At 51.9% G+C, this 18,187-nt stretch overlaps 3 protein-coding genes across 4 annotated transcripts; 2 read left to right on the forward strand and 1 right to left on the reverse strand.

Annotated features, from left to right (window-relative positions):
* Nucleotides 1-1,139: 1,139 nt before the first annotated feature.
* IL2RG (interleukin 2 receptor subunit gamma) lies at nucleotides 1,140-4,744 on the forward strand. Of its 2 annotated transcripts, none has more exons than XM_057718637.1 (8): nucleotides 1,140-1,294; nucleotides 1,490-1,643; nucleotides 1,870-2,057; nucleotides 2,258-2,397; nucleotides 2,800-2,962; nucleotides 3,524-3,647; nucleotides 3,897-3,966; nucleotides 4,312-4,744. In XM_057718637.1, exons 1-8 carry the CDS (start codon nucleotides 1,156-1,158, stop codon nucleotides 4,486-4,488), a joined length of 1,155 nt encoding a protein of 384 aa, XP_057574620.1. In that variant the 5' UTR covers nucleotides 1,140-1,155; the 3' UTR covers nucleotides 4,489-4,744. The 2 variants fall into 2 exon arrangements, with proteins under 2 accessions (XP_057574620.1, XP_057574621.1); XM_057718638.1 differs by having other exon boundaries at nucleotides 1,247-1,298.
* A 633-nt stretch (nucleotides 4,745-5,377) lies between these two features.
* On the forward strand, nucleotides 5,378-7,108 carry CXHXorf65 (chromosome X CXorf65 homolog). Its single transcript, XM_057717453.1, has 6 exons — nucleotides 5,378-5,402; nucleotides 5,522-5,608; nucleotides 5,768-5,902; nucleotides 6,236-6,304; nucleotides 6,763-6,869; nucleotides 7,091-7,108. The coding sequence occupies exons 1-6, from the start codon at nucleotides 5,378-5,380 to the stop codon at nucleotides 7,106-7,108; spliced, it is 441 nt and encodes a 146-aa protein (XP_057573436.1).
* Nucleotides 7,109-7,652: 544 nt separating this feature from the next.
* On the reverse strand, nucleotides 7,653-14,828 carry FOXO4 (forkhead box O4). The gene is made up of 3 exons (XM_057719092.1): nucleotides 13,900-14,828; nucleotides 9,400-10,459; nucleotides 7,653-9,074 (listed from the first exon to the last, which is right to left on the reverse strand). The coding sequence occupies exons 1-3, from the start codon at nucleotides 14,362-14,364 to the stop codon at nucleotides 9,067-9,069; spliced, it is 1,533 nt and encodes a 510-aa protein (XP_057575075.1). The 5' UTR covers nucleotides 14,365-14,828; the 3' UTR covers nucleotides 7,653-9,066.
* Between the last annotated feature and the right edge of the window lie 3,359 nt (nucleotides 14,829-18,187).

The following is an 18,187-nucleotide window of genomic DNA, read 5'->3' on the forward strand; positions in this document are numbered from 1 at the left end:
AACAATAAGAAAATGCTGTTGAATCACAATGGGAAGACAAATGAATTCTGATGGGGGAGGGGAAGACGTATTGGAGGAGGTAACATCTGAGCCTACTCCTAGGAATTTAAACCCATGGAAAATTAGGGTGGCTTAGAACATAAGCACCGGGCCTGGCACATATTAAAGGCTCAGTAGATGTTTACTAAATAAACTATTTATGTAAATAGTGTCTCCAGTCAGCTCTGTGTTTGGGGAAAGGTACATCTGGCAACAGAATGAAGAATGGATTAGAGAGCAGGGGGTCTTTAGAAAGGGAGGCCAGTTAGTGCGTTCTAGTACTAATCATAACTAGAGGGAATGAAAGGCTGATTTAGCACAGTGGCTGTGGTCATGGAAAGGAGGACACAGCTGGGAGAAACATGACAAAAGTAGAGCTGATTGGATTCTCAGGGTGAGAGAGACGGAGGAATTGAAGATGACGTTGAGGTTTCAAGTCTGGGTGACTGAAAGGGTGATGATACCATTAACTAAGATATGGAACACAGGAAGAGAAGCAGATTCAGGGGACGATGAGGAGTTTGAAGCTAGTTCTGTTGTTCCTTCATTTCCAGAATTTACTTGGGACCCAGCTCCCGCAAGAGCTAAGGGTGGATATTCTGGTTTGGATTAGGTCAGAGGAAAGATAGCTATAGATGTGCCCACGGGAGCCAAGACTGCATTTTGCATCCAGCCAAGACAGTAGAGCTTTGATAGCAGTTTCAGGAGCATAGCATAGGGTGGGGGGAGGTTCAGACCCTCCACTATTGGGGATAAGATACTTTAGATGAGAAGGTGGTTGGGAACGGTGGTGGTGGGGAATAGATCCTTCCCAGGACCTAGGTAGTCAGAGGATTCTTGAGACTGTGACGATATTGGATACCCAGAGTTACTCTCTACTTAACACCACATTACAGTGGTGGTGTTACTCCTACAGATTAGATTAACACCTAATCTCCCAGAGGAGTTAGCCTGTGTCATAGCACACATTCACCACACCCTCTGTAAAGCCCTGGTTTCTAAGGTTCTTTCCACCGGAAGTTATGACAGAAGGAAATGTGTGGGTGGGGAGGGGTAGTGGGTAAGGGGCCCAGGTTCCTGACACAGTCTACACCCAGGGAACGAAGAGTAAGCGCCATGTTGAAGCCACCATTGCCGCTCAGATCCCTCTTATTCCTCCAGCTGCCTCTGCTGGGGGTGGGGCTGAACCCAAATGTCCTCACGCCCAATGGGAATGAAGACATCACAGCTGGTGGGAAACCCGCGACTGGAGCAGGTTGGTGAGAAGGGAAGCTGTGGGACGGGGTCGTACAAAATTCTGGAACCTGCCACTGGACGTTAGAAGGATGCGGGCAGAATTTAAGAGTACTGTGGGGAGGGCAGAGGAAGGGTTCCCTGCCTCACGCTGCTGCTGCTTCTGACCATCGTGTCTTCTCTTCCCCTCCCCCACTTCATTTTCTCCCTAACCTAGACTTCTTCCTGACCTCTACACCCCCTGGGACCCTCAATGTGTCCACTCTGCCCCTCCCAAAGGTTCAGTGTTTTGTGTTCAATGTCGAGTACATGAATTGCACTTGGAACAGCAGCTCTGAGCCCCAGCCCACCAACCTGACTCTGCACTATGGGTATGAGAAGGGGAGAGGGGTTAGCACGGGGGAGGAAGAGGAGGTGGGCTAGATGTGAGAGACTGCGTGGGGACCAAGAAAGTGAGGACCAAGAGCATCTCCGGCTCCCCACTGTTTTCTCGTGGGGTAAGTCATAAGGCAGTTCAGAGGAACTGAGGCTGGGCTGTGGAAATCTGGAGTACCCAAGTTTACCTCACTGTTATTCTTCCTTGAAATCTTTCTCTAGGTACAAGAACTTTAATGATGATGATAAACTCCAGGAGTGTGGCCACTATCTATTCTCTGAAGGGATCACTTCTGGCTGTTGGTTTGGAAAAAAGGAGATCCGTCTCTACCAAACATTTGTTGTCCAGCTCCAGGACCCACAGGAACATAGGAGGCAGCCTGAACAGTTGCTAAAACTGCAGGATCTGGGTAATTTACAAAGGAGGGTCAAAGGATATTGTGGGGTACTGGAGTGTATAAAGTAGTGTTCTTTCACCATAAGGGTACTTGGGCAGAAAAGAGGAGGTGAGGGCTAGAACGGGGAAGGGAGGAGGGCTCAGGCGCACGACCTTCAGGATCCTGACTTGTCTAGGCCAGGGAAATGACCACACACGCACACATATCTCCAGTGATCCCCTGGGCTCCGGAAAATCTGACACTTCGCAACCTGAGTGAATTCCAGCTAGAACTGAGCTGGAGCAACAGATACTTGGACCATTGTTTGGAGCACCTGGTGCAGTACCGGAGTGACCGGGACCACAGCTGGACTGTGAGTGAGTGGGAACAGCAGCTCAGGCTGGGCAAGTGGAGGTAAAGGATTCAATGAGCCAATAGGAAGGCCTGATCCCCAGCTCCTGTTCTGTGCCTCCCAGTTCCCCTGCCCACCTTCCCTCCTCCCCGACTCCTTTCCCTCTCATCACCAGTGAGTTGTCCTTAAGGTTTCCCTACCCATACTCTTCCCAATACCAGAAAGGCAAGTAAACAAAAGCAAGCCTTTAAGGAGGCATTAAATTCTAGTCAGCGAAGGGAGCAGTGTGGCTTGAGTAGTCAAGAGGGGAGGAGAAACTGGAAAGAACCAGAAGATGACATGGGGTGGGGGTGTGGGGAAGCAGTTTTCATTCTCCCTCTTTTTATGGACACCCATCTTTCCCTCACCCTGTTTCTCCTCAAGGAACAATCCGTGGACCACAGACATAGCTTCTCTCTGCCTAGCGTGGATGCGCAGAAACTCTACACGTTCCGTGTTCGAAGCCGCTATAACCCACTCTGTGGAAGCGCTCAACACTGGAGTGACTGGAGCTACCCAATCCACTGGGGCAGCAATACTTCAAAGGGTAAAATGGGCCTAATGCATCACCCCACCCCATAAACCCATGAACCTTTGTAGCACCACTGTCTTTTGCCCTACCTCCCTACCCTTAAGACCCGAAACTTGCTGGTGCATCTCCCCTCACTGTTCAACTCCAGCCCACAAGAAGCAGGATTTTTCTGTGTAGGGTTGGATCGGTGCGTTTTATAGAGTAGGGGGGTGGATTGAGAAGGAGACTGAGGGGATACTCAAATCTTACACAGAATGTATGAGATTTCCCTGCAGCATTCCCAGAAAGCCTGCATGGTAAAGATGGCTTTGGAACCAGGCAAATCTAGGGTTTAAACCTGCCTCTGCCGCTTCCTACCTCTTTGACCTTGGGCACATCACTCACCTCTTTGATTCTGTTTCCTCATCTGTAAAATGGAGATAATAATTGCTCCCCATCCCCTTCAGGAGTTGCGAGGATTAAGTATACAGATAGCGTTTAGCACAGTGTCTGGCACCAAGTTGGGGCTCTGAAGGTTGGCACGTAGTAGGGGGCACTACAAATGTTAGGTCTCTTTTCCTTTCCTCTTTTCGATAGAGAATCCCGAGAATCCTGAGAATTCTGAAAATCCTTCGTTGTTTGCGTTGCAAGCTGTGCTGATCCCCCTTGTCTCCATGGGATTGATTGTGAGCCTCATCTGTGTGTACTGCTGGCTGGAACGGTGAGAATTCGGAATCCCGGGAAAATGAGGTGGGGGTGGTTGCGAATCGTAGAGGAAGGTTATTGCAGGGTCTCCAGGAGCAGAGGGTGGGACGGCAAGGAATGAGGGCTCACCCAAGTGGGCATGGTGATGGAAGGAAGATGCATGCGCAGAAAACACAGAATCACTTCCTTCCACGTGAGAGAACTGGGAGAAGAGTAATAAAAGAGGTAACCAGTGTGCTCCTGCTCCCGCTTTCTTCCCCCTCAGGACGATGCCCCGAATTCCTACCCTCAAGAACCTAGAGGATCTGGTTACTGAATACCACGGGAACTTTTCGGTGAGAACACTATCATAGGCAGACTGCAGTCTGTCAAGGGCCAACTGCCTGCCAGCTAGACAGACAGAGCATGGGGGGCAGAGGGGAGGGGAGGGGGCCTGCACTAACAGTCAGGATGTGGCCGACCAGTTGGGGGATGGGCTAGACGCAGAGAGCCACCTGGAAGAACTGATCCTAGATTGCTTGAAGCAGATGGGAACAGTGGTATTGGGAGTCCAGGAGTGAGGGTGTCCCCTTCTGTAATCACAGTGGTTGCAGATCTTGGGAGAGTTCCCTTGGCACAGAGCCTGGGTCTTTTACTTCCTGCTCCTAATTGATCCCTGACCTGGAGATATCTGTCTTTAGGCCTGGAGTGGTGTGTCTAAGGGATTGGCGGAAAGTCTGCAGCCAGACTACAGTGAACGGCTCTGCCACGTCAGTGAGATTCCCCCCAAAGGAGGGGAAGGGCCTGGGGGCTCCCCCTGCAGCCAGCATAGCCCCTACTGGGCTCCTCCATGTTATACCCTGAAACCTGAGCCCTGACACCCTGATGGAACCCCAGCGTCCTGTAGCCCTAAATTGTACTAACTTGCTCTCGTCCAACCAACCTTGGTCCGATGATGCTCACCTCGCCCCCCTGCGGCTGCTTTTGAATTTTGTGCCCCCTATAACCGCCCCCTCGTTCACTATCTCCCACTTGAGAATTGGCCCTTTGCCCTGTCCGTGTTTCTCATCTGCCCCAATCCAGCCCTTCCTCCTCACAGGATTACTTCTGCCCTCCCTCCCTCCCCCTTTCCATCTACCCTTCAACTGTTCCAGAAATGAATGAGAAATAAAAGTTCTGTTGACAATCATCAAGGATGTCTGTTGTTGGGGTGGGAAGCAACGGAGACGTGGGGTGCAATGAGGGTGGGAGGCATGGTGCCGAGGGGAGGAAACAGAAGCCAGAGCCGCGGACTGATGCCTCGGAGGTAGTGGCACCAAATTCACTAGAAAACAGTGCTGTTCCAGAAACTGACTTTTCTCCAGGTGTCCTATGCTCCTTCCAGGGGCCAGTTTGGAGTTAGATTTACCGTGCTGCCCCCATTTCTTTTGTTGTTGTTGTCGCCCCCATTTTCAACAAATCTTTTATAGACCCCCACTCAGGTCCTTCTCTGCTTACTCTTACTCCACCTTCTGCCATACGTACCACTTCTGACCTCATAATCCCTCCGCTGCAGCCTCAGGTCCCACTCCTAGGGATGTTGGTTATCCACAACTGCCAATAGCTTTCTCCTGTTTGCCCAGCCTGGGCCTCCTCAGCCAACGTAATCCATCTTCCTCTCCGGTCCCCCGACCTTATGGGCCCGCTTGACCCCCCAAGGCCTCAAAGAACACCCTCCTTCTGCCATGACTGATCGAGACTCTCTCTAAAGAGTGAGAAGAGCGTGAGATGTTCATCTTTATCAAGCATGGAGGTGAGGGGTATCACAGAGCTGGAGTCTATGTGTAGGGTTGGGGATGTCGGAGGGCAGTGGAGATCACAGGGATGGTATAACTGGGGAAGGGCCACATGCCCTCTCCCATCTCTTCTCAGACAATCAGCAGTTTCTGGCCAATACTAATTGTTCTGTCTTCTGGTTGCTGCATTATGCCCGCTATAAAGTGGGGTTGCCTAAAACAGGTGAGGAGTGTGGGGAGGGGACTCCTGGCCAAGGGTCAGAAGTAGTAGAGTCATCTCTAGCCCCCAAGTCCTCCTGCTGGCAAGAAGAGAGCTCCTTGGCCCCCTTTGCTCTCGCTCCCCTTCCTTAGCTGCCCCAGTTACCCTGCGGCCTCCCTCCAGACACCATCGATTTGTGTGATGAAACGGGGACAATGAAGTTGTTTTTCCTGATGAAGACCCCTGGAGACTATGCCAACAAATTCCTTACAGCTCGAAGCACCTGCTACGTTTGTAGGGTGGAGCGTGGGGCACCAGGTAGAGGCTTGGGAGCATTCCCCAGAGACAGAGCAAGGCCCCAAAGATGGACTATGAACCTGGTCCTTCAAACTGGGCCCCCTCAACCAGATCCAAATGGACCGTCCCTAGTCAGCTTAAGAAAGGGCACTGCATCTATGACAATGGTTAGGTTAGCACATTCTATGCTCCCCCCACCCCCGCCCCGGCCTGACCGAGGGATGGATCTGAAGGGAGGAAAGAAGGTACACCAGTTCAAGGTAGTATTGAGTGTTAGGGTCCTGAAATCTTGGGCTTCGGAAGGGTGGAGCCTGGGTGACAGGGGCTGGGGATAGTGTACTGCTGTATTCACAGGAACCCGCCTTGGGAGTGCCTACCGAGCTCTTGTGCCCCTCCTGAAGAACCCAGAACCCGAGCTAATTGGTAAGGAGCATGATGGAGGAAGGAGGAACATGGAGGGTACAGTACACAGCTGGGTGATGGAGAACGTAGGGTGGGGCTGGTGTAGTCCATCAGGCAGGATCGCAGGATCCTAGGAAAAGGGGAATAGGGTCTAGGTCCACTTCAGAAGGCATGTTTAGCTCAAACCAGGTGGAGTGTGTGTGTGTCACTCACCCCTCCTCGCCGCTTGTCAGCCATCTCCTTGGTACACCTCCCTAATCCCACCACATCATTCCCGTCTTTCCCTTCACCTTTTGCTCTTGGAGTCTTGGTGTCTTGATTCCCACTGAAAAGAGCAAAGCTTAGGCACCTTCAGGTCACTCCTCAGCCTAGCTTTAGGCCTGGTTACTCCAAGTGATGATTTGAATGACGGGAGGAACAGGATGGGTAGGGAAGGTCTCCAGTTCTCAGAGGTGAGGGTGCCTTTTCCTGGTTCCTAGATGCCTTGCGTACACAATGTGACAGCTTGGAGAGGAGTCAAGTGAAAAGGCTTAGAAGCCAAGAAGCCAAGAAAGTCGTCTCAATTGAATCCCTTGTGAAACGTCCAGTAAGATTTCCCAAATGTGGTCTGTCCCAGCAACCTCCTTTCCCCACCAGTCTACCAAAGGCTCCCCCACCCTGGCCCTCTGGTATGAATTTCCTTTCCAAATCCAACATCCATGCCCAAGACTTGCCTCTAACCTCTTCTGTCCTTCCTTTGGCCCTAGTCTGTAGAAAGCTTCCCTGCAGGGGCCTCTTTATCTACTTACTGACCCTTTCCTTTTCCAGTCCAAGTCATCAGGATGATCAGGTGAACGGCGGTCCACTCGCAGGGGTCCGTTCTTTAAGACCAGAGCAGACTTTCTCAGCAGGAGGCATAAACTAAACATCGCTAGCAAAATGAAGTGACCAAGTGAGAGCAGCAATACTAGGTATGAAATTACTGGCATTTAATGTGAGGTTCCTTTTTTCGAGAAAGACTTCTCCCAATATCTGCCCCAGGCATTGTGGAGGCTCTCAGGGTGGGTAGGAGCAGCAGGAGAGGGCAGGAGCAAGCACATGGGTGGGGGTGAGGAAAGACAGTGAAGTCTAGTACAATGGGCCTTTGAGGGACAGAGTAGGGGGTGGGGTCTTCTCCAACCAGACTACCTCCCCTTGGGAGGCCTATCACAGCCCGCCTACTCCTGCTGGGGTTAGGTGACGGATGGGCATCTTCCCTCCCCCCATCACACTCCACCAAGTCCCAGACTGAAATTCCCCCACCCCCTACCAGTCTGCCTCTGGGCAGTCCCTACACCCTCCCCTTTGTTATCTGCGGGGGAACAGCGAGGCAGCAGAAACCAGAGCTGGTTATAGGCATTTATTGAATTTATTCATTTATTGATTTGACACACTTCCCCACTCCAATCTAGCACATGATACAATCTGGGTAGGCCAGGCGCTGACACAGGAAATGATGGGAACCCACAGCAGGGGTGGGGGAGGGGACAATGCAAAGGAGACTGGGGGAGGGGCTGCTCTGGGGGCTAGCAGGTGCTAGTAAACCTGATCCCCATTCCCCTCCATCCCTGCTCATTTCCCAGACCCTCAGCCAAGCTCCCCAGCTCCCCGTTCCCTGTTCCGCCCCTCCCCCTGCCTGTTCCGGCACACACTCCCACATAACCCCTGCAGTCGGGCAGGGGGAAGAAGGGCAGGGACAGCTGTCTGGGGCCTTGGACAGGGAGGTCTCTGTGCCTAACTTTACCACCCTAAATCCTTCCCTCCTTCTCTTCTCCCCCCTCCCACCCCCTTCCCAGGCCACAGACTCATTCCAGGTCCTCAACACACTCTCCCACCATAGCACTAACCCACGGCGGGCGCGGGGGGGGGTGTCACACGAGAGTGTGGCTGCCCCCAACATCACACACTCCCAGGCACAAGGTGACAGAATGAGGAGACCTGGCTTAGCTTTTCCTTGGGGGAAACTCCAAGCTAGTTCCGGGCGGACGATGTTTCAGACCTGGTCCTCACGGGAGCTCTTCCCCTTGCCCCCTGCTCTCTGCTGGCCTCGGGTTCTCTCCCCTACTTCCCTCATATTTCCTGGTGTAATGTCTGTAGTGTTTGCATCAGGTTACTATGACAGAGCCTTCAGAAAGAAAAAAGCATTCTCCCCATCACTAGCACCTTGCCACGGTTAAGAATCTCTATATTTGTGTTTATATTTCTTTAAAAGTTTATAAAAAGCCCTTCTGTTATCTGTAGCCTTCCAAGGGTGATTTGGCCTGGTGAGCCACTCCAGGCTTCAGACCTTGGCCCTTCCAGATCCCCATTACCCCCCCAATCCCACACCACTGGCCCAAGGGGCCACTGCATAAAAATCCTAGGCTCAATCCAGCCTGGACCAGCTCAGATAAGACTCTACAAAAAATCCTGCTCCCAAAGGCAGGGGTAAGGCCACTGGTGACTTCACATTTCCAACAGTACTGCCCGCCCCTGCTACAAAACCTACGGGGTGGGAATGGGGGCGGGGGCGAGGATGGCTCCTGAAGGGGGGGCCTTACCCCCTAATTGGCACAGTGAGAATTATCCCTCTCCCTTTCCCCCTCCCCTTTCCCTCCCCACGCCCCAGCTTTATCTTTCTAATTTCCTCAACACCCAGGTGAGCAGACCCTACCCTAGCTCTAAAGTAGGGTCCCAAATTCCCGGGGAGGGGTCAAGGGTGAAGAGTGGATATGGGCATGCCTGGCTCCATCTTTGAAGCAGGGAATAAAGCTTCCAGCCATGGCTCAGGGATCTGTGGGAAGAAAAAACGGAAGACAACGTAAGAGGCTCATCTGGGGCATGACAACTTTCCACCATCCAGATCCACTCCCAGGAAAACTGAGATAGCCCCTCCCCCACCTCTCCCATGCTACGTTGTAGGGGTGAGCGCTGCTGAGGGGCCTGGAGGTCCCACCTGGAAACTATGCCACTCTAATATGACATCCTCCTTCCGATTCCCTGGGAACCTCCAGCTACCCCTTGTCCTAAATCTCCCCCTTGCTCAATCGCAGGACTAGCTGGACACCTAGGAACAGGTATAGGTTGTGAGATGCTACTGTGATTAGGGGGTGTCATACCTGGCTCAAAGTTGAAGTCCAGGCCTTCGCCCCCATCCATGAGGTCACTGATGATGTTATCCATGTCACACTCTAGGTTTTCCATGTACATATCAAGATCGAGATCCTGAGGCATTCGGTCTTGGCTTGGAGCTTCAGGAGGTGTGAGCACAGGAGCCCCCAGGGGCTTGGGGACGGCAGCACCTGCCATGACTGGAGGCGGTGCTGGTGCTATCATTGGAAGGGTGGGAACCAGACCACTGGCGCCTGGAGCCTCTAGGGGCTTAGGACATAGGCCGCCCCCCGTGCCTAGCTTACTGGAGGAAGGTATCCCCCCCAGCAACAGAAGTGTCGGAGCCTGGGACAGAATGGGATCTACCTGGGTCATGAGGACGTCAGCAGGAGGTGGTGGCGTGTCAGAGGTGAGCAGGGCCTCCAGAGACTGGGAGCTTGAGAAGCACCCTTCTCCTGCTGACATGGGCCCCTCTGCTGGGCTGAAGAGGGATGTGCTGTAGGTGTGTAAGGGGCCCGAAACCCCAGGATGCTGCAAAGAGAAGCCAGAGAGGCTGCTCCGGGACAGCAGGGAATGGGAAGATGTGAGATTGAGCCCATCTAACAACTCCAGATCTTCTTTTAGGGTGGGAGGGACACCCCCTGCATAACCGCTGGCTGAGGCTGGCATTTCCTCTTCCGCCAGCACCTCAGGCTCCGGCCTCCTGGGGGAGGGCCGGGTGCTGACAGTGCTAGCATTCGAACTGCTTCGTGGACGGAAGGTGCTCCACACATCTGCTTCCTCGCGGTTTCGAGAGCAAGGGCTGCCTGACCACTTGGCAAAGTGGCCAACAGGGCTCCTGGGAGTGGCACCTTCAGGCGGAGCTGGCAGCACAGCTGGTTTCTTCTTGGGGGCCTTGCTGCGGCCCCGGAGCAGCCTGCTGCTATCCATGGACGCTGCCCTGCGGCGGGGCGCCTTGCCACTCTTGCCTCCCTCCGGATTCAGCATCCACCAAGAGCTCTTGCCGGTAGCCTCGTTGTGAACCTTGATGAACTTGCTGTGCAGGGACAGGTTGTGGCGGATCGAGTTCTGGAGAGGGCAGAGGCAACAGGAAAGGGAGGTCAGTGGCCGGCAGTCCAGTCTAAAAAGACACTGGGACGCAGCGGGGGCGTTCCTTGAGATGCAAAGCTAGCCGGATCCAGGGGGAAAACACGCAAAGGTGGGAGGTGGCGGCAGGGGAGGAGACCACACACAGTTCCCACCTGAAGACAAGCTGCTTGGCCTCTGTTGCAGACCTCTCTGCACAGGGGCCCGGGAGACAACCCTAGCAATGAGCTACTCAGAGGGCACCCCCCCCCCCACACCCCAACAAGAGCTCACAGCGCTCTACCCCTCATAAGTCTCTGGGGACTGTCTGGGGCTTGTGGGCGTTGGGAAGATGCACTCCTGGTTCAGCAAGAACTAGGCTCCAGTGGGAAAAAGCATTCCACAGCTCCACCCCTTTCCTTGAGTGCAGGCTTGGGTGGAGTTTACAGGACAGTGGTGCAACAGCAGCCCATGACAAATCCACCCTGTCCTGAGCCGGTCCTCAGCATGACTGATGCTCCACTCTGCACAGGGCACGTGGGCCCCGGCTCCGTATGGCTCCCTCTAGGATTTGCAGATTCCTTTTTTCTGATTTCCCCCAGTTCCTGGACACACACCCTCAACCACATTCAGGCCAGGCTTCTTGCTGTGCCTCAAACATATCAGGCCCATTCCTCCCTCCCTCCTTGTCCGGGGAAGGATCTCCCCTCTCAAAATTCTACTAGTTTGTCAAAATCGAGCTTGAGTCCTCTCTGTTTTCTAAAGTGGTTGCTTGACTTCTGCAGCCAAATTTCTTGTACAGCGTTTTTCATCTGTTCCACACAAATTTCCCCAGCCTACATTATGTCGTTTATAGTTTCAAGTAATTTGTCTTATCAAGTGTAAACGCCAGGACATATTGTCCCGGTGGGCAGCCCCCAGCAGCGCCCCCCTCAGTGCCAAGCTCCCAGTACATAATTAATATTTGTTGCCTGAATGGTGGGTGGCCCTCGGGTGACAGATGGTGAATCTCCCCTTGAGGTTCCGTCAGCTCTTGAGTGCCTTGGGTATTAGAAGCTGTGTTCTTCCTCCCTCGCTGCTGATATTCTGCTAGAGATAAGTTTTTTTTTCCAGGGGCCCAGGGAGCTGAGATTGGCAGCTTCTTGAGCCCCCAGAGCAGCTTATTTCTACTGGATGCTGCAGGCTAGTTACACCATCCTTTTGTGTCCGCCCCCACCCCCCCCACCCCACCCCACCCCCGCCTCCCAGGAACCTCCCTTCTCTTTCCTACCTCCTTTTCCCCACTTCTCCTCAAGAATTTGTGCATAGGATCTCCAACCTTAGGGGCAACTGACCTCCCACATGAAGCTCTTTAGTGTTTAGAAACTTGGGAGGAGCCCAGAAGGGCTTGGAGCAACTAGGAGGCTGAGGCTATGGACAGTCAGAAATCACTACATGTGTTTCAGACTGATGCTCTAGATAAGGAGACCCTTTGCCTGGGGACAGATGCTTAAGTAGCCTCTGGCTCCAGGGCTCTTTAGCCCAAGAACTCCTTGTTTTCCTGGGACCCTGTAGTAATGGCACTCCAACTACTCTGGCTGCGTTAATGCTTCTGGTTCCTTCAAGGAATCACACTTGTCCATCCAGCCTCGGCTCTTAGTAACTGAGGACCACGGTGACTTCTGGCCCCATGATTCCCCCACCCCCTCATCCCCTCGCTTTTCCATCCTTTAAATCTGGGTCTACTGAGAAGGCTCATTCCTTTCCCTACTACTCAGTACCCACGAGTGCCATTTGTTCATCCCCTCTTCTGTAGGCCTTGGAACTAGTACGTTTTACAGCCTCCTACCTGGAGAGGTAGGCTCCCAAGAAGCCTACGGTCCTTACCTATTGGAAGGGGGTGACTGTTAATTGCTCCCTCAGCCACCTAAAGGAAGCCTTCTTGTTCTAAGTGAGTGCCGCCCCCTGGTGGGGTGGTAGTAACCTTGGCACATCATCAGGGAAGCCAGCTCAGGCTTGACGTCTCCCCCTTGGAGTGGGGTGGGGGTGGGGGTGGGGAGTGGGAGGTGAGAACCTTGGAGCTCTCAGACTTGGCCTGATTTGGCTTTGCCATCATTCCGCGGCATCATGCATTAGCAGAAAGAGCATGATTTATAGTTATATGTGAGTTCAAGTTCTCACTCTATTGATTTTGGCGAGTTTCCCAACCTTTCTATACCCTAGGTTCCTAATATGTAAAATGTGGAATCTCAGAATTGCTGTGAGGATTAATGAAATTAAAATTTTTAATTACTTTGTAAACTAAACGAAAAACCCGTATAAGTGTAAATTCTAAGGAGGGACTACACTCCCACAGCATAACTAACAACTCATGGTTATTTCTTCTACCCTGGAAAATGAACCTAAGGGAAAAGAAAAACAGCTGTGTAGGCTGGGTCCAAGGAGGGGAACTCTTTATGAGCTGAGACTGTGGCGTGGCAGTCTACCCAGAAATAGTGCCAAGGGTCTCAGTCAGCTGTCCTGCTTTCTGTTCTGCCCAACCCCTAGGGATACTGCAGATCCGATCCCTTGATCTCTTACACCTAGGAGAAGACCCTCTGCTCGTTCAACCCTCTGTATTTCCTTGCATGCTGATCTCACCACCTGTGGGGGTACAAGGCGTCAATAGGAGTTAAAGCTCCCCAAGTGTGTGCTTAGAGTCCCATATTTCTCAGGACAAGCTTTCCGAGCATCTAGCGAGATCTTTCCTCGCAGTTTCCTCATGGAAGGCCAAGGGAACTCCCAACCTTGTGTTCTGAAGTCAGAGCCCTATCTATTTTTTCCATGAATATTCCTCAACGGTGAATGAAAACTTCCCACCACAACTTGGATAGCCCCTTACTAGGGAGAGTTTCTTGGCATTATATAGGGTAAACTGAGGCAGCCCCCCCTTTTTTTTCTGTGTGTAAGATACCTTACCACATGGATATCACTCTTTTTACCTTTCGCCACTTCACTCCATCTTCTTGGGTAGCAGAGTCCTAGAACAGTACTTCTACCCTGAGGTACTGGGAAGCAAGCAGGGAATCCAAGTAATCCCACAGGAATGGGAGAAAAGGTGTTGGGGTGGGAGGTGGGGGAGGAGGGAAGGCTAGGTTCCTGTGGGGAATCCACACAGTTCCTGCTGTACATAGGATAAAGACTTCTCTGTGGGGATAAGTGTTTGGGGCAGCCCAAGCCAAAGTGCTGGGAGTGTTGAGCAGTGAGCAGAGAATTCAATTTTCTTCAGGGCAAGGACAGTGTCTTATTCATCTGTGATCCTCCAGCATCAAGCACCCAGTAGCATATACTGTGTCCTAAGTAAATGTTTGTCTAATTGACGACGGAAGGTAGCGATGAAAAAGGGGCCCCTGAGTAGAAGTAAGGAGACTGGGGGCACCAGGAGCAGATGGGTTTTGGGACGGAGGTAAGGGGGTCATAGTTACCTTCCATCCTGCTGAGCTGTTGCTGTCACCCTTGTCCTTGAAGTAAGGCACAGTGCGGACCATCCACTCATAGATCTGGGCGAGTGTCAGTCGCTTCTCGGGGGCGCTTTCAATGGCCTGGCTGATGAGTTCTGCATATGACTGATTTCCCCAGGCATTCCGGCGGGAGCCTCCCTTCCGAGGACCTGTTACAGCCCCCAGGATCCCGGGCTGGGGGCCCCCTGCCGGGTCTGGGAGCCGGGAGGGCAACAGGGTCGGTTGGGAGCGCCCCTCCGAGCGCCCTTCCGTGTGTACCTTCTCTCCCAGACCTGACTCCACCTCGGCCGGCTCGGACGGCTCGGGAGCGAGCTCCGGTCGAGGAAGGGGCCAGGTGCAGGAGCGGGGACGGCTCTGGGGTTCGAAGTCGGGATCGAGGTCTACAAGCGCGGCAGCCTCTCTGGCTGAATTCTCATTCACTGGATCCATACGTGGAGTTGGACCTCCGCCGCTCAGTGTTCAGAGGAGCCTGCCACAGTCCCTCGCGATGCCTCCCCCCAGGGGGGAAGCACCGAGGGCCAGGAGGCACATTCCTGCCAGTCCTCAGAAAGCCTCAAACTTCCCCCTCGCCCCTGGACGCTAGCCCCTAAGCTGTCCCTTGCACACAGTTCTCTGATCCTCTCCTCCACTACAGCCTGCAGCCTCGGAGCTCTTTGCGAGACACCACCTGTAACCTCCGCCTAGCGAAGGCACTTTTTCCCCAACCTCTCACTCAGCTTCCTGCTCTTTTAAACCTGAGGCGCCGTATCCCCTCACAAATCGCGCTCCCATCACCGAACGTCTCTTTAGCCGCAGTTCCCTCCCCCTTTTAAGTTGCTGCCCCCCGGACACTCCTCCCGAATTTCCTCCACCCGGATCACTGCCCTCCCCCAAGCCCCGCTCCCCCGCGTCACTTGCCCCTCCCCTGACTCCCCCTCCCCCCGCCTCTTCCCTCCCACCCCACTCTCAATCGGGTCCACGTCCCCGCCGCCCCAGCCTCACCAGTTCCCGCACCAATGCCCCTATCGAACCCCCCCGCCCCCCCGCCCCCCGGGTTTCCCTTTTGTTTTGCTCCAAGCAGCGGCCCCCGCCTGACGTCTCTGTTTACCACTCGCCGGGGCAGCCATCTGCGCACGCGCCTGGAGAGCGGGTTGGGAAACCGAGTTCTCTAGTCTTGCCACCCTGGGCGGGCTTGAGGACTACATCTCCCGTCCTACTTCGCGGCCAGGAGCCCGATCGGGGTGGCTGGAGAGTGGCGTGGCAGGATGTAAGAGAGGGGGAACATTAATTATTAGAGGTCGTCGCGGACTTTTTCTTTTCTTTAAAAATCATTTTCCTCCTTTTCTCCCTTTCCCTCCTCCTCCCTTGTGATTCGGGAACGCCTAGGTGAGCGTTTAGAGAGATGCTAGACCGTTCCCTCTTCCCGTCAGAAGAGGGCAAAAGGAAAAAACGCGGTCTCTGCAAGGAGCAGAAAACCGAGAAGCAAGAAGCAAAGAACTGACTGGAAAATAGACTTGTTTTCGTGTTGAGGAGTTGGGCGGAGGGCTTAGGGAACATAAACAAATGGTTAGCTGATGATAGTGTCTCCCCCACCGCCCCCGCCTCCCCCCATATGCAGTTCCCACTGATAGTGCGGTTGCTGACCAATCAGTTTTCTCCACTGGCTCTTCTGGCCTCTCCTTAAATATTGATATTCTCCAGGTTCCCATCTTCGGCGGCTTCACTTCTCATTCAACAGGTTCCAAACAGAACTCATTATCTGTTCCTGCACCCACACCCCCATCCTCTGGGTCCTCTTATCTCTGAATTTGGTTAATGGTTGTCCTAATCTACCCAGTCTCCTCAACGAGACTTACCCTTCATCTTTTCATCTCCCTAACCTCCCACATCCAAATCCCAGTTCAAGATCTTATTTATCGCTGGACTAAATTGCAGCAGCGTCTTAATCAGACCTCCCACCATGAATCTTTTCCCAACCGCGGTTTATGTTCTGTGCTGTCAACAAAGTAACCTTTCTAAGAAACACTCCTGGTAACAACAACTAAAATTTATGGAGCACTTATTATGTGCCAGGCGCTGTGCTGATTGCTTAACATGCATTAGCTCCTGTACTCCTCAAATCAACCTTGTGAGGTAGGTACCCCTGTTATCCCCATTTTACAGACGAAGACACTAATGCTCAAAGATTTAGTGACTTGCCTAAAGTCACACAGCTAAGAGGCAGGAGAACTGGGATATCACTTTTGTGTGATCATAGCATTTCTCTGCTTAAAACTTCCTTTCATTTTCCCCATTACCTATGTGATAAAGTTCAAACTCCTTAGCAACGTATACAAGTTTCTTCAGATTCAGGCCACCTTTCCTGCTTCCTCTTTCACTGGGCACGTAAGGTTCCGACCAGTCCAAGTTTCACACTATTTCCTGGAAATACCATACATACCCTTTTATACCTCTCCCTCCGCATCCTGGGATGTCTTCCCTCTCATCATCCCTTCCCCAAGTCTCTTACTCTGGAAAACTGCTATTCAGCCCTCCTGATGTCCCTCAGGTACAGTTAGTACCTTCTTCATGCACAAGCATTTTGTGCAGTCTTATGTTATATAGCATAAACCATATATACTGTAATTATCTGCTTATGTGTATGGCTCTTCCACTAAACAGTGAACACCTTGAAGGCAAGACAAATTTTGTGTATCTCTGGGGGCCAAAAGTAGACATTCAATAAATGTTGGTCGAATGAATGAGATCGGGAATCAAGTGACATTCCACTTGTACATTTGACAATGTTTTAATAAATGTATCATGTTTATTGACTGCCTGGCCATGTCCCATTTTTCCTGTTAGACAGCAAGCTCCTAGGGGTAGGGACTATAATTTATCTGCTTAGTGCCTAGCATTATACCATTGGCAGTGTTGCTTGATACATGCTCTGTGATGACCAAGCCTTCCTCCCATCAAGGTTGTAGAGCCATACAACCCGGAGTTTTTCAGAGGCTGCAGCACACTGGACCTTCAAAGTGTTGTTAGTCTGCTCATGGTAACATAACCATCTTGATTCTACATATTCCTGCCTTCTTTTACTCCAACATGCATTTATCACGTAGAGGGTAAACGGAAGACTGTGTATTACCACCTGAGGTCCAGACTAGAGGGATAGGAGATAGTTGTTCACAATGCCGGCGAACATTTACTGCCTATGTATCTTCCAGCACGGGCTGGAGTACTCAGTAAGCGCTGCACAAGTAGCGAATTTGGTAGAGGAGGGAGCCTGGTGGGCACTAGGTCACAAGGAGCTCTCTTCTAACTGAAACAGGTGTGGTGGCAGGTCACGCAAGAGCTGCTGAGACAGGGAAAGGGCAGGGTGGGGCAGGCACCTGTCCTGGCGTGAGTTATATCTTGCATTGTCTCCTTTTGTGCATTTGTTTGAAAAGGTCCCCCTCTCCACCAACTCTTGTCCATCACCTTAAATTTCCAATTCAAAGCTCAAAACGTACATGCCCTTGGAAACTTTCTCCAACTAGCCCAAGCTGACAGATCACTTAACAACTCTGCATCTCCTGAGCCTCTGTGAACTCAGTTTGTATTCTTTCATTTTGTACTTGTGGTTACATGGCTTTTCATTTCATGAGGGCATATTGTCTCCCCAGCTAGAGTATAAATTCTGCAATCGATCCACAAATGCTTATTTAGCCTTTACTGTTAAGATGAAGGTATACCTTGGAACTCCGGACAGATAAAAATGGCCATAAACCATAGGACCAGATGATTTAGGAGGGTGAGCTGAAGGATCGATGGAATGATAAGAACACCAAGACTTTAAAACACGCATCTAGAGAGGTCAGAGTTATGCACTTTATTACTGTGGCAGTGTTGAAATATACATTAGTCAAGAGAGAGCGTTAGCAAGGTGGCCTTGGAAAATAGAAGAGACGCTGTTCATGAAAGAAGACCAACACAGATGCAAACTATTATATATAGGGTGGATAAACAACATGGACCTACTGTATAGCACAGGGAACTATGTTCAATATCTTAAGACAAGCCATAATGGAAAAGAATATGAAAAAGAATATATATATATATATCTGAGTCACTTTGCTGTACTGCAGAAATTAAACACACCATTGTAAGTCAACTATACTCCAATAAAACTGACAAAAAAGAGAACCAACAGCAAGCCCCCCAAAAACTGTTGTCGTCATAAATCATGAACAGAAATATGGCAGGATATGGGGGGCTCAGGCCTTTTTCTCAGTTGCAAGCCCAGAGTTTA

The sequence above is a fragment of the Hippopotamus amphibius genome, chromosome X (assembly GCF_030028045.1).
Source record: "Hippopotamus amphibius kiboko isolate mHipAmp2 chromosome X, mHipAmp2.hap2, whole genome shotgun sequence".
Classification (NCBI taxonomy): domain Eukaryota; kingdom Metazoa; phylum Chordata; class Mammalia; order Artiodactyla; family Hippopotamidae; genus Hippopotamus; species Hippopotamus amphibius.